This window comes from Scophthalmus maximus, chromosome 8, assembly GCF_022379125.1.
Source record: "Scophthalmus maximus strain ysfricsl-2021 chromosome 8, ASM2237912v1, whole genome shotgun sequence".
Classification (NCBI taxonomy): Eukaryota; Metazoa; Chordata; class Actinopteri; order Pleuronectiformes; family Scophthalmidae; genus Scophthalmus; species Scophthalmus maximus.
In genome coordinates, this window is record NC_061522.1 from 15,427,167 (window position 1) to 15,440,627 (window position 13,461).

At 42.2% G+C, this 13,461-nt stretch overlaps 1 protein-coding gene across 4 annotated transcripts in view; it reads left to right on the forward strand.

The window, feature by feature from the left end:
• LOC118312365 (cytoplasmic phosphatidylinositol transfer protein 1) overlaps positions 1-13,461 on the forward strand; it is a 60,015-nt gene that overhangs the window by 42,507 nt on the left and 4,047 nt on the right. For 2 of the 4 annotated variants that reach the window (XM_035636892.2, XM_035636893.2), the window contains exons 2-8: positions 240-388; positions 4,299-4,387; positions 5,635-5,642; positions 6,146-6,217; positions 10,287-10,382; positions 11,277-11,432; positions 11,852-11,915. In XM_035636892.2, coding sequence (XP_035492785.1) covers positions 240-388; positions 4,299-4,387; positions 5,635-5,642; positions 6,146-6,217; positions 10,287-10,382; positions 11,277-11,432; positions 11,852-11,915 — 634 coding nt within the window. Of the gene's footprint in view, positions 1-239; positions 389-4,298; positions 4,388-5,634; positions 5,643-6,145; positions 6,218-10,286; positions 10,383-11,276; positions 11,433-11,851; positions 11,916-13,292; positions 13,433-13,461 lie in introns of all 4 variants that reach the window. The other 2 variants (XM_035636895.2, XM_035636894.2) reach the window with 2 other exon arrangements.

A 13,461-nucleotide genomic window follows, 5' to 3' on the forward strand; every position in this document is an offset into this window, starting at 1 on the left:
ATTATTATTATCAGTGTAGAAGCTGATTGATGCTCTAGATGGTGACCATCTGCTGATGATGAATTCCTGTTAGCACTCAGGTCTTGACACTTGACTATTTTGTCTGTTTACATATCTACTTGTCTTTGGCTGCAGTCTGTTCCCTGGCTGATACACCGTGTACCAACCAGGTTTCCCAAGTGGTTGTTGTCGGAGCAGTAGTGCGTCAACTTATCCTCTCCCCATGTTTTATCTTCCAGTACCGGATCGGGCAGCTGTACATGATCAGCAAACACAGCCATGAGCAGAGTGACCGAGGGGAAGGGGTGGAGGTCGTCCAGAACGAACCATTCGAGGACCCGACGCACGGCCAAGGACAGTTCACAGAGAAGCGAGTCTACCTCAACAGGTCGGTGGGAGACGTCTCTGAGAGTTTATTGTCTAGGACGTGATCACACATACTTTATTGTCTGTGGGCTCCTCTTCCACTCTATTCCCAGTTGATTTGATATCATTTGTATTGAGCCAGTATAGTCTTTACATGAAAGTTTGATGTGTTTCTTGGGCAGAACCCTCCGACTCACAGGACGTGTTGTGTTTTTAAGAATAACAGAGGAGGTGGGAAAAAAGAAAACATTAGCCGCTATGGTTACATTTTTTATGAAGAGTATGATGCACAGAAACTCAAGATCAAATTCACCCACACTGGTTGACTGAAGACTATTAGCGGAGTAATATTCACCACTTTGAATGTGTGTTTATGATAATAGTAATGATGATAATGATAATCACTTTCTATAGATTATATATAGATGTATTATAGAGCACCTTATAAAACAGCTGTTACAAAGCGCGAAAGAAGACAAATCAAGTAATGCATCGTCGTAACATGCAACAACTCTTTACAGTTGAAGGTAATGGCAAATGAAAGGGATAATAGGAGCATAACTAATAAGTAAAAACAATTTAGCGTTTTGAGTTCTGTCCTGGATTGTTGCAACTTGCCCCAACTATGTTCTGTTTCTGGTTTTGAGCCATGACTTCTCCAAAAACAAAGTGGAAAACCTGGCGTACAAAGGACTTTGTATATCAGCATATCGACGAGATTACATTTGATAAGGCTGTTATTGCACACACACAGATGCACACATGCTGCCCACTGCAAGTTGTATCACACGGACGCGTCTCTCTGCGTCCCGTGAACATCTTTATGCACCGATATACTGTATGTGCTGTATGTTCACATGCAGGTGCACGTGTGGCCCTTCTGTGCACAGTTCGGTTAGATCCTCATGAATCAAAGAGTGACGACAGAGAAAAGGATTGAGAATATGTGGAGAAAGGAGAGTGACAGTGGGAGAAAAAAGAAAGAAAGAAGGGCAAGAGAGAGAATGGAGGTGGAGGTGGAGGTGGGGGTGGTGCCATGGGCCATTTGTTTGAGCACAAATACTCGTGTCAGCATTCACTATGCTGGGGAACTAATTATGTTGAGTCAGCACAGCTCTGCTCTGCAGAGGAGAAGAAAGAAGGCAGAGGGAGCAAACAGGGACAAGTTGAGCTTCCATACAGGTATTTTACATTTCCCTTTGCTCTATATTGAATAAGTGAAATAACTAAAACAGAGCACATTATTAACAAGATTCCACTAATTCACAAAAGCACTTTTTATGCTTGCTCAAGGCTTTGTATGGACGGCAAAGAAATAACAGTTTGCCTAGCAAAGGAATACAATTGGGTATAAGATGCAGAATGCTGAGCTTACTCTGCACACCAATTCAAAAATAGCTCCAGATATGTTCATACATAAACTGTCCTTCCACAATGACCTGCCGGACTGCTCCAGATATGTTATCTATAGTGTGAAGACTTAAAGTTTTATCTTAGTGAAATAATGGCTTTTGTCTAACGGAGGTTATTTCCTCATGTCAGGCAATTTCATTTATTTAACACTTCTTTTCTTATTTCAGTATCTTATTTAACTGTCTCTGCATGGTGGGAATTTTAAACGAGATAGTGAGAAGAGAGGACAGGACAGAAATGAAAGAGTTCAAATGTTCGGCTTTAACGGCCATTCACATCTGCTGCTTAAATGGAAAATAAAACGAAGCACTGACCTTTACAGAGCACCTGACATTTTATCAAGACAAAATCACATGACATTCTCTCTCTCTCTCTCTCTCTCTCACGCACACACACACACACACACACACACACACACACACACACACACACACACACCTAAAAAAGAGAGAAAAGGGCTGCGGTGTAACAAAACTCGAATAGTGAATTCTGGTTACAAAAGATCAGTACTGTAAATTAAACTGGTATTTGTAATGTTACATTCAATTAAATTTCAGACATACATTAAAGTCTCTACATAACTTTTCCGGAGGGGCTGCATGTGCGACTGCGAATGTCCACTAATGTTGCTCGGGATGTTTGCTGGAACTTTTCCCGCCCGACCCCCTGGTATAATCTCTGGAGAATTTCCTGCCGAGACCATGTGAGAATACAGCAGGGGAACCTGCGGCGAATTCAAAGCGAGCGAGTGAGTGGACATGTTGGAGACTCAAAACTCAAACTCTGCTCTCCGCAGCAGGTTTATCATCGTGTCCTGCCTCCTGCTGCTCTACCCAACGCCAGAGAATGATCTGAAGATTTTCCTTCTGTGGTGAACGTGTCTGACTTCTCCAATCTCCTGCTGCGTTCATCATATGTGAACGGCAAACTCAATTTTTCCGTGTCTGAAAACAGCTCAAGTAATACAAAATCAGGTTGGACAATATGAAATATTAGAGTACTACAAATGTATTTTTACATAAACTACACATTGTCCGGCCTCATTCATCTTGCCTTCCGTACATTGGCTCTGTTACAACCAAACATTTAGCTCTGATTGACCAGCAGAGAAGTCAGTCTGGGCTCATTCTGTCACGCTTCAACCATCTTATTAGCCTTCACAATCTGCCTCGCACTGTTCTTCTGTATTTGGCACAATCCTATCCGAGCCGCACGTCGATCCCATACTCGTCCCGTCAATAACCTTTATTATGAGCAGAGAGGAGATGGTCGATTTCATGATCAAATTAAGTGTTAACTTTCCTTGGATGTGTTTAACCAAACTTGTGTTTTTCTTTTTGAACCCCCTTCTCAATACAAACCGTAGCTTTGGCGTGAAAACTCAGAGCAGCCACCCACCATGCTTGGAGTCTTGGCGATGTGGGCTCCGTCACAGCAGCTATTGGCAAAGATCTTTTAAGAGAACAAGGAGTGTATGGGAGAAATCAACAGATGGAGGTGTGGGAGTGTCAGTCTCTTTTGTTGGGAGAGGCGCAGGGAAAGAAATGGAGAGAGAATGAGTGAGCCTGCCAACATTCGCACAATGTGAGAGTCGAAGGCTGTTTTTATTCACAGCCGTCACGATGCAGTGGGCGCCATTTTTTGTCTTCCGTAAGAAACTGATTTCCATGTCAATCAAAGGAAGTGGAGCTGAAGGCAGGCTAAATAAAAGCCTGTGCACGTCAGTGTTTGACCCCTAAATAAGTTCTCAGTGCAGCCTCATTATATCCAGTTCAGAGTTCAAGATCAGAGGATGTCATGCATTCAAACTCACACAAACACAGCGTCCCCTGGTTGCACATATTGGCAGTAAGTAAGCAAGAACAGTGAATACATGATAGATAGGTATTGGTGCCAAAACGGGATCAATTCTACACCCTATGAAACCACCGTGTGACATGTTTACACTTTTTTTCTGTACAGTTTTAAGAAATGAGTTAAAACAAGTTAGTTGGGGAACTAAGATGCACTGATAGAGCCTTTAACCTGCAACTACTCAAGTGAGGCTGCTCAGTCAGTGGCCATCTCATTAGACTGTGGTTGTACTGAACAGCTGCACTGTAGGTAACCGTGCAAATGTGAACGGGGTGTTCCTGAAAAACATCATTACTCGCTGCCAAAAGATCCTGGACCAAGACACATGATAAGACATATGATGATAAGATGTGTCCTTCTGTTTGGTTTGTAGGTATTAGGTTCAAAAAGCCTTTAAAAGTCTTTAGATACCATGGACATACATTAGTAGCCGTACGTGTCTGGCCTTCTGCATCATCTTCCCTGAATCAAAGCTTTTTGGAGGAGATTTCCTTTTACAACATCCCTTAGTGTCTATCCTCGGAGTAGATTTCCTTTCATAAACGGAATAAGTTTTTGATGATTGCTGCGATAACAGAAGCAATTTCACCCCCCATCTCTGCTTTGCTTAATCCTCAGCATCTCCCTCCTCTCTTTTCTCTGCCCCTCTCAATGTCTCTCCGCAGTAAATTGCCTAGCTGGGCTCGAGCAGTGGTCCCCAAAATCTTCTACGTGACGGAGAAAGCGTGGAATTACTACCCTTACACCATAACAGGTGAGCTTATAGAGTGAACGTGTTTGCCGGACTCCTTAAAGCCAATCAGTGTGATGCAGTTTTATGTTCTCTCTGACCAAATAATTGGCAAGTACCATACACACACACACACACACACACACACACACACACACACACACACACACACACACACACACTCACCACTCATGGAGTCATCTCATCCAGTTAGCTGCTGTAATGGTAAGAGCCCCACTGTAACACTCAAACACTTGCCTGGTGCAGAAATGGTACTTGGGCTAGTGTGAAAACATTACATTACATTACATTACAGTACGAGTTCTCCAGAAGCAGAGAAGAAAGCTCTTTCTGGCACACGGTGCAAGGTTGCTTATCTCCTCTGCATTATTTAAACATGTGAAAGAAAAGAAAAGACTTTTTCCCAGCAAAGTCCCTGTGCAACTATGTGTTCTTTAATTCTGGAAGCTCTAATGCTTCGTATTCCAGATACTCCACATGTGACTTCTGAAGGACATACGCATGGAGGTTTTACCACAGGGGGGCTTATTGTGGACACAGGAAATAGGAGGTTTATTATCCTATATATGTAATGCAAAAGGTCAGGGAAACTCTGACGACGACCAAGAGGATTTTTTAATCAACGCGGATGTAGCCACAGTCCATCTCGGTTATCTCAGCTCAAATGCGATGGTGACAAACTGATCACACTTCACGTCGCAGCTTTCTGTGAGTCACTGTGTCAGTTTGCCAGGAGGCCACGATGTGAGAAAAAAGCGCAAACATGCTGTTCACATTGTGACATGTTAGAGCCGACTTTGTATTTACATGTTTACAGCCTTGGCCTTTTTTTTAAATTACTGAGGGGGCAGCGGTGGAACCAGCTTCCCTTTGAAAATCACCAACATTACAGACAACTGTAGTCGCGAGTGCAATGATCAGAGCCGCAGCGGCTAGAACATCTTTCTGTGACGCTTAATGATCCTGATCTAAGGGAGAAGTGTTACAAGCTGAGGAACACATAAAAGGGCACCTTTTCTTTTGATGAGGGCAAATTAGAGGAAGTGGAGGAAAGAAGTCACAGAGGACGGGGTTGATGTGGGGTGTAAGAGACGTGAGAGTCACGCTTTGCATGTCTCGCACACTTTGATATACGCGTTTGGGCTCCCTCATTTCCGACTGTTAATTTGAGCAGGCTAACCGTGTCTTTGTTGTGTCCTCTCTCTCTGCTCTGACCTGATGTCTATGGCACCCTACGCCTCGGCCTACAGAATATACCGTAAGTATCCTCTATACGGTACACATTTCACTGTTTTGCATTTGTGCCTTTTTTCGCGAATTCATTCCGAGTGTACAATGTTGGTCGGTTTGTTTACAACAAAAGCTGAAAAAAAAAAGCTGCTTTTAAAATCAAAATCTTGTTGATTTGGTGCGAGTGTGAGGCATTAATAGTTCTTAGTGGTTCACTGTCGTGAAGACGCTGCAGCAGCGAGATGCCGGTAAGGACGCAGGAACTCACATGAGTCACGCCACTTGAGAGTGTGGGGATGAGAGGGGAGAACGGACAGTGTTGTGACAAACAACAAAATACTTAATATTGTCTCTGTTTGTGCGTAGGAGCGTTTTCTGTTCACGTATGAATCAGTGTTGATACACACACGTCAAGATTTGTTTTTTTAGCCAAAAGTCTCAGCTTTTGTCACTTTTTGACAGGGAGACAGAAACTGAAACACTGTTACAGCCTGCCTGGTCATTCCATATCTTTTTCTTCTTTATCCTTAGTGCTCATTCCTGCCAAAGTTCTCCATCCACATAGAGACAAAATATGAGGACAATAAAGGATGCAATGACAACGTGAGTACATTCTGTGTGTGTGCGTGTGTGTGTGTGTGTGTGTGTGTGTGTGTGTGTGTGTGTGTGTTTACATAGCTTTATTCAATTTTGTGATTTAGTTTGTACAAATGAAATTGACTTGACTCAGCTGTTAGTCGTAGTAATATGTCCCATTACTGTCATAACCTGACCTATTCTGGATTTTGGGGGTTGATACTGATATTTGATAACAAACCGCAGATGTGATACACACATCTGTTATTTCTGACATTAATCTATTTATTTATATATTTTTTGATTGTGACCAAGACATGTGGTTTGTGGGAGAGTTCACAGTTGACTTGTCATTGTACTTCAACCATATCTTTGCCGTGTCTGTACTGCAGCATGTACTGTACTGATATTAAGCTTAGAGTATAGCAGCCCATAGTCCCAGTCAGTGACTCAGTCAGGCTTCAACTCCCACACAACGCTCTCGGCTTAAAGTACCACTGCTGCCTGTGTCCTGTCCTTCTCACACAGAAATATGTAAAGCTAAATTGCCCAATCAAAAAAGAAAATATCACATAGCAGACATATGATAGAAAACAAGACCTCTGCAAAGGCTACACGACCAAAATCATCCAAGCCGATTTGGCAACACAGACCCTCGCATGCAAGCCCCACATATCACTGTGCCAACTACACATGGGCCCTGAGAGTCTGCCAAAAACTGCTCCGCTTGTTGGATAGCTAGTTTCGTTTGGGCCAGTGGCCTACTTGCTTTCTTTTTCTCTCCAGTTCATTGGGGAATTAGTAATCAAATCAAAGGCTGCCAGGGAAGAAGCGAAGAAGAAGGATGGCCGGATGGTGTGCAACAGACAAATTGCATGAAATATGTAATGGTGGACTGCCAGCAACTTAATCTTACCATGTCTTCACGTTTTGCTTTTCCTTGTCAGGAAATTTGTGGTTGTATATAGAAGACTGTGGCTAGCTCTAGTGTCTTATTGATGTATCTCAGAGTAGTTTACATGTTCTCATAAAGTGCAGAGGGAGACAGAAGTGGACAGAGTGTCAGTGTGCATTAAGCAGGTTGTGACGTTTAAGACTAATGCTTCTTTGGTTTGACAAGACAAGGCGACAGATCAAAGACATTATTCAATTCACTGAGCAGAAATCTCCTCGAGCGACCTCACTTCATGGATATAAACAGAAGAAAATAATTGATTTAGTTGACACTGTGAGATGCCCGTGGATATTAGCAGGGATAAATCTGTCCACTCAGGGTGTCTAAAAGAAAGAACGAACCGCACGGAAAAGATTCAGGGAGGAAGGAATATTGTGGATGTGTGGACAGGAAATGTGTGGGTTTATGAGTGGACACCATACACCATTTTCTATGGAGGGCGTGGTAACAGTATGACATGCTCTCTCTCTCTTAAACACACGCACGCACGCCATCACACACACACACACACACACACACACACACACACACACACACACACACACACACACACACACACCAGTGTATACTCACTCATACTTGCACATAAAGCTTAAACGTGTCCCGAGGAACATGTTGCTCTACTAATCCTCGAGGATACCTGAGCTACACAGCAGGCACGATGAAAAAACCCACTTCTTAACCTCTTTTCTCTTTTATGTGATACTCACATTTTTTTTCCTGTTTTTTTCTTATCAGTTAAAAAAAACTTGATTTGAAAATTTCGAAAAAAAATTGGTTATGTTCAAACCAAGTGGAATCTTCCAGTCTGATCATCTCTGGATTTGACTGTAAAGGGAACAAAAAGGGAAAGGGGAAAAAAGAACACAAACCCCAAGTTAGATGCATGTTAGATTACAATCTCTACAAGGGCAGATACCGCAGTCCTCCTATTGGGCAGATGATTTCTCAAATAATTTCTTAATTTACTGCGCCCTGACAAGTATATGCCAACAAATTTTGTATACACTGATATTCCTGAAAATATTGTCTGATTGTATTCATATAATGAGTACCTGTATGCACATAATTAATGTGTTTTGTTTGAAAAATCCATTACATTACATTCATTACATTGCATTCATTTTGCTGATGCTTTTTGGTCCAAAGCGACTTTCAGGGAGGTAGCATTAAGGGCCTTGCCTAAGGGCCCGACCTGGGATGACCTGGATTCAAACCACATCCTTCTGTACCAAAGTCATCGGTGTAACCCGCTATTCTATACCATCCGCTCTGAACTGCAGTGATTACAAGCAGCGCTCACAGACCCTGCCCGCAGAGCATTTTAGGACAGACATCACATTTACTATCTGCCTGTGATGTAGTGTTTTTTGTGTGTGACAAGATGAAGTCCAACAATAAGTACGCGCTTAAATAGTGCACTCTATTAGTATAAATCTTAGCATAAATCTGAGCATTAAACAAGTGGAAGCAAGGTGACATCTGTTACTTGTTGTGGCTGTTATCATTCATGGGTTCCCAAGTGTTGTCTTCTCTTTGTCAAACTTGTTTTTCCCGTCTCTTTTAATCCCTACATCTTTACCTCCCCCTGACACTAAGCCAGTCACTGTTGGCATCAATAGAGGGCCTATAAAAAAGCATTGGAAATTTTGGCATCTTGTATTTCTACATTAGACACGGCTTTAGATTTTGGCTTTGTTTAAAAAAAATGATTCATGAAACAGACTGCCATGAATTCTTCCAATGAATTAGTGTATTTGTGTATTCAGCTTTACATGCACTGTACATTTCCTTCTCCCCCTCTGATTACACATTTTATCTCTTTTCCTCCTGGTCACTCCCTCCTCTTCGTCCTTGTCCCTGCCAGTATCTGCATGCATTTCCACTCTTTCACCCTCTTTTCCTCCACCCCCATCTCTTTTTCATTGTTTACCTCATCCAGTTCTCCTCTCATCCATCTCTGCCTCGCTCCATCTCTCTCCATCCCAGTCCCCATTCCTGTCGCTTGGCTGCACTCATGCACGCTGACATATCGCCCTTTTTGTGCCAGCAGTGTTCAACCACATTGCAAAAGACAGAATGTACTGAGAGGGGGGGAGGAGGAGAAAAAGAAGAGAAAGTGGATATATAGTTGTATTTATCTGCAAAGAGAGTAAATTCACATTTAGTTGGATGGGAAATCTCCAACATGATTGGAATCAAGTAATGGTATTGTGATAATTAGTAAAGTAAAAAAAACGGAAACTGCATTAGCCAGGATGTTGATGTAAAATACTTGGGTAGCTGGAATCAGAAAGTGGGGCCACAAGAGAGAAGAGACTGACACCCTGTAGACTCACATTAATACTTTCATTCAGCTGTCAGCTGCTTCCGCCTGCTGGGGAATTCATTTTTCATCTTGAATTTCTGAGAAGACTTTTAGAAATTGTGACGATCATGGCTGAACCCTTCAACTCTCCAACTGATCAGACATGAAGGAAAAAATAAGCATAAACAGTCTAGTGAGTACTCGATACACACGATCTGAGTGATGAATTCAAACCTTCCACTATATATATATATATATATATATAAAATGTATAACGATATAATACATTTCAATTAAACAATTTTGCTGACATCTGTCAGACATCTGATTCTCCTACATAAAGAACAAAAGCTTATTGTGCTTCTGCTAAGATTGTTTCACTATGCATTTAATCTGCCAGTAATATGCTTTTAGTTTAATTAAAGATAAATCTCTTAAATGAAGCCAGTGGCTTCCAACCTCACTCTCAATGTACACGCACGTCACACATTTCCCACCATGTGTGTGTGAGTGTAAATGGATTGATGAATAGATATGTGCATTGATGTTTAAGTATATACACCCTCACTAGATTCATTGCTGTAGAAGGTTTTACACCGTGTGACACAGTAATTGTGATCAGCACTACATCATTTGGCACAGTAGCCAACTGAAGACATGGGCATAGAGCACCTCCTAATGTTTGTGTAAGCAATTACAGTATTTGTATATGTGGCTTTTCTTAGTGATGATGGGACATTGAACGACAAGATATCACCCATCATAATCATTTTCTCAGATTGGCAGGCGGAGGCTGCAGTGAGCGTTGGCTAAGCTGACTGTTTTGCTTTCAGATCTTCGACACCGAGCTAAAGGAGCAGGAGAGGGAGGTGTGCTTCATCGACATCGCCTACGATGAGATCCCTGAGCGCTACTATAAAGACTCTGAGGTGAGCGTGTGTGTGTGTGTGTGTGTGTGTGTGCAGTAGTGAAACGATATGATTGAAGAAATAGTATGATTTCAGTGTCTGACGTGTTGATCTTCCTCCGATTTGTTTTCTCAGTTTTTGCTTATATTTAGTATTTATACAGTGATGAAGTTCCTCTATCTTAATTAGAATCTCCATCCATCCATCTTCTACCGCTTTATCCATTTAATGGTCACGGTGGGGGGGGGGGGGGGGGGGGGGCTGGAGCCAATCCCAGCTAACATTGGGCGAGAGGCGGGGTTCACCCTGGACAGGTCACCAGCCTATCGCAGGGCCACATACAGAGACGGACAACCATTCCCTCTCACATCCACACCTACGGTCAATTTAGAGTCTCCAATTCGTAATTAGAATCTACCTGGGGAAAATAATTGTTGAAGCTCAAACACTTGTTTGAGAAGCCTCTGCACCATTCGTCTTGCAGCTGTACTCGCTTAATATGCCTCTCCCATCTCTTCCAGCAGTCATTTGCAGTCTGAAAGCTTCTTCATACTTTCATACTATTCCGTCTGTGATGTGCGAGAGCGGGTAATTGTCTTCATAGCTGTTTGTTAACAGATTGCCTCGGCTCTAATGAGCTTGGATCGAGATTCTCTGAGGACCAGAGGGCAACTCGAATGGTATTTAATAGTGGCATTCAGTCATGCATCTAGGTTTAGGCTCTCCCTTAAGTCTATTTCCACTGGGGTGCAGAACCAATGGTGCCTGAAGGTTTGGGTTAATTATGGAGATATTGAATGTGTGTGTGTGTGTGTGTGTGTGTGTGTGTGTGGTTTGTGTCTGTGTGTGTGTGTGTGTGTGTGTGTGTGTGTGTGTGTGTGTGTGTGTGTGTGTGTTCATGCTTCCACATTGCAGGATTTGCGATACTTCAAGTCAGAGAAGACGTCGCGGGGAAGGCTTCAGGAGGGCTGGAGGGACAGCCAGGATCCCATCATGTGCTCGTACAAACTGGTCACTGTCAAGTTTGAGGTGTGGGGTCTGCAGACACGAGTGGAGCAGTTCGTACACAAGGTGGGAGGCCATCGGAGGGAGGAACACTGCACCTCACATTTAAGTCCTAGCTGAACACATATATCCAGCTTTGCATGGCTAAGTTCACCCAATCAATCAAAATGTGTGGTTATACTCAAACGACAAGCTTGGCAATTTTCATATATTTTCATATTTCAACAAAAACCATCTGTCTTCCCTACAGTTTCTGACACTCAGCCACAAAACCATTCATTCTAACTGTAGACCTCAATATTTTGACAAAGGGTTCTTGTATACACACACGTCAGAAAAACAGATTTCCACTTTTTTCATATTTGAAAAACAATTTGAGGCACCTGTTACCTGCCTGAAAGTTTTTTTGTTTTTTTTAGATAACATTCAAAAACAATAAAGGACAATAGAGGTCACGTGAGTAACTATTTGTCTCTGTGTTGTAGGTGGTTCGGGATGTGCTGCTGCTGGGACACAGACAGGCGTTTGCCTGGGTGGATGAGTGGATTGGTAAGCATGTCTGCAGTGCTGCTGTTTATACATTACTAGTTCACTGCCATTTGGCACATTTCAATCTTTCAGTCATCAACCATTTCAATTTTTATAACTATTTATGTTAACTATTAACTATATACAACTATTTTAGTTCAGTTAACCCATAGATGCTTATTCAAAAATAGAGCAGTTTCTTTATTATCGTTTCATATTCAGAATGATGTTTTACTTGAACCTTGAATGTGTACATACATAGTTCAGAAGACTGTGCTTTATAGACCTTCTTCAACTCTTATGTTACAGTAACTGTTTATTATTTTAAATGGCAGCACTGTTATTTCTTCTATGATTACATAAAAAGCTCTTGTGAAATAACCATTTATGTGCCATTAAGTGTGCATGAAAAATCACTCCATCTAACTCCTGTCACTGCTCAATGTCCTACAGCATGGACCCTCCTCTTGGTGTCAGCACTAACCCACAAATAACTAACACTGTACTCTAGTTATCAGGCATGATCAGTGTTTGTTTCAAATGCAACCTGCATGGTAAAAAAACAATCATTCTTAAAACATAACCTTTCATGTTTCATGATAGAGAAATTCATACATATCGGTAAAAAGTAGACACAGCACTGGTTTTCATGTTGTTTTTTATGTTAAAGTCAAATATCGTCTACCAAACGTGTGTATAGTACAAACCTTGCCATAATTAGAAATTTACATCAGCACGGAATGACTGACATGAGGTTCCAACATGAAACCTCTCTCTGTCTCTCTGAGAGTCTGGTTGCACAAGAGGCAGCCTTGTTTGCATCCACAAGTGACTGCAACACATTTACTCACTCGCCCATAGCTGCAGGGCACACAGATAACAAACCCATTATCTTTGTCATGAAACATTTTCCACTCCTCTCTTCTCTAAAACCTCCAACCCCTGTACCACAACTCCCGACAACCTGGATGCTTTTTGAAGTACTGCCTCAATCTTCTCCCATGTCTCAATGATTTTGCCCGTGGAGTAAGTGAACCCTTGAAGAAATTGCTTTCCTTTGCTTCCAATGATCCAACCTCTTCTTTGGGTGTGGATTGTTCGTGCCTTCTTCTCAATCTTGAAAGTACCTTGGCCTCATTCTTCATTCCCTCCTTCCTGGTGTGGCTCAGATTTGTCTAGTTGTCTCCTGTAGATTATCTGCATCATGCGAAGCTAGCACTTTAACCTGTAAAGCTTTGACTTCAAAAAAAGCTCATCCATTAAAACCTCTATGTTCACCCGCGGAATGCACGTTTGCTACCTCATCGTCTCCTTCCCCACCCGTCTCTCAACTGGAGTGACATTGTGGAAAAGATACCAACATTTCGACCCTCGTTCCACCCCTCCCCCTTCTTCCAGATATGACTTTGGATGACGTGCGGGATTACGAGAAACAAATGCATGAGAAAACCAACATTAAAGTTTGCCATGAGCAGCAAGAACATTCCACAACAAAACCATCTTCACTGGATGACATAGAGATCCATGACAAAGCAAGTGTATGTCTTTTTCATTGTTTCTTTACGCC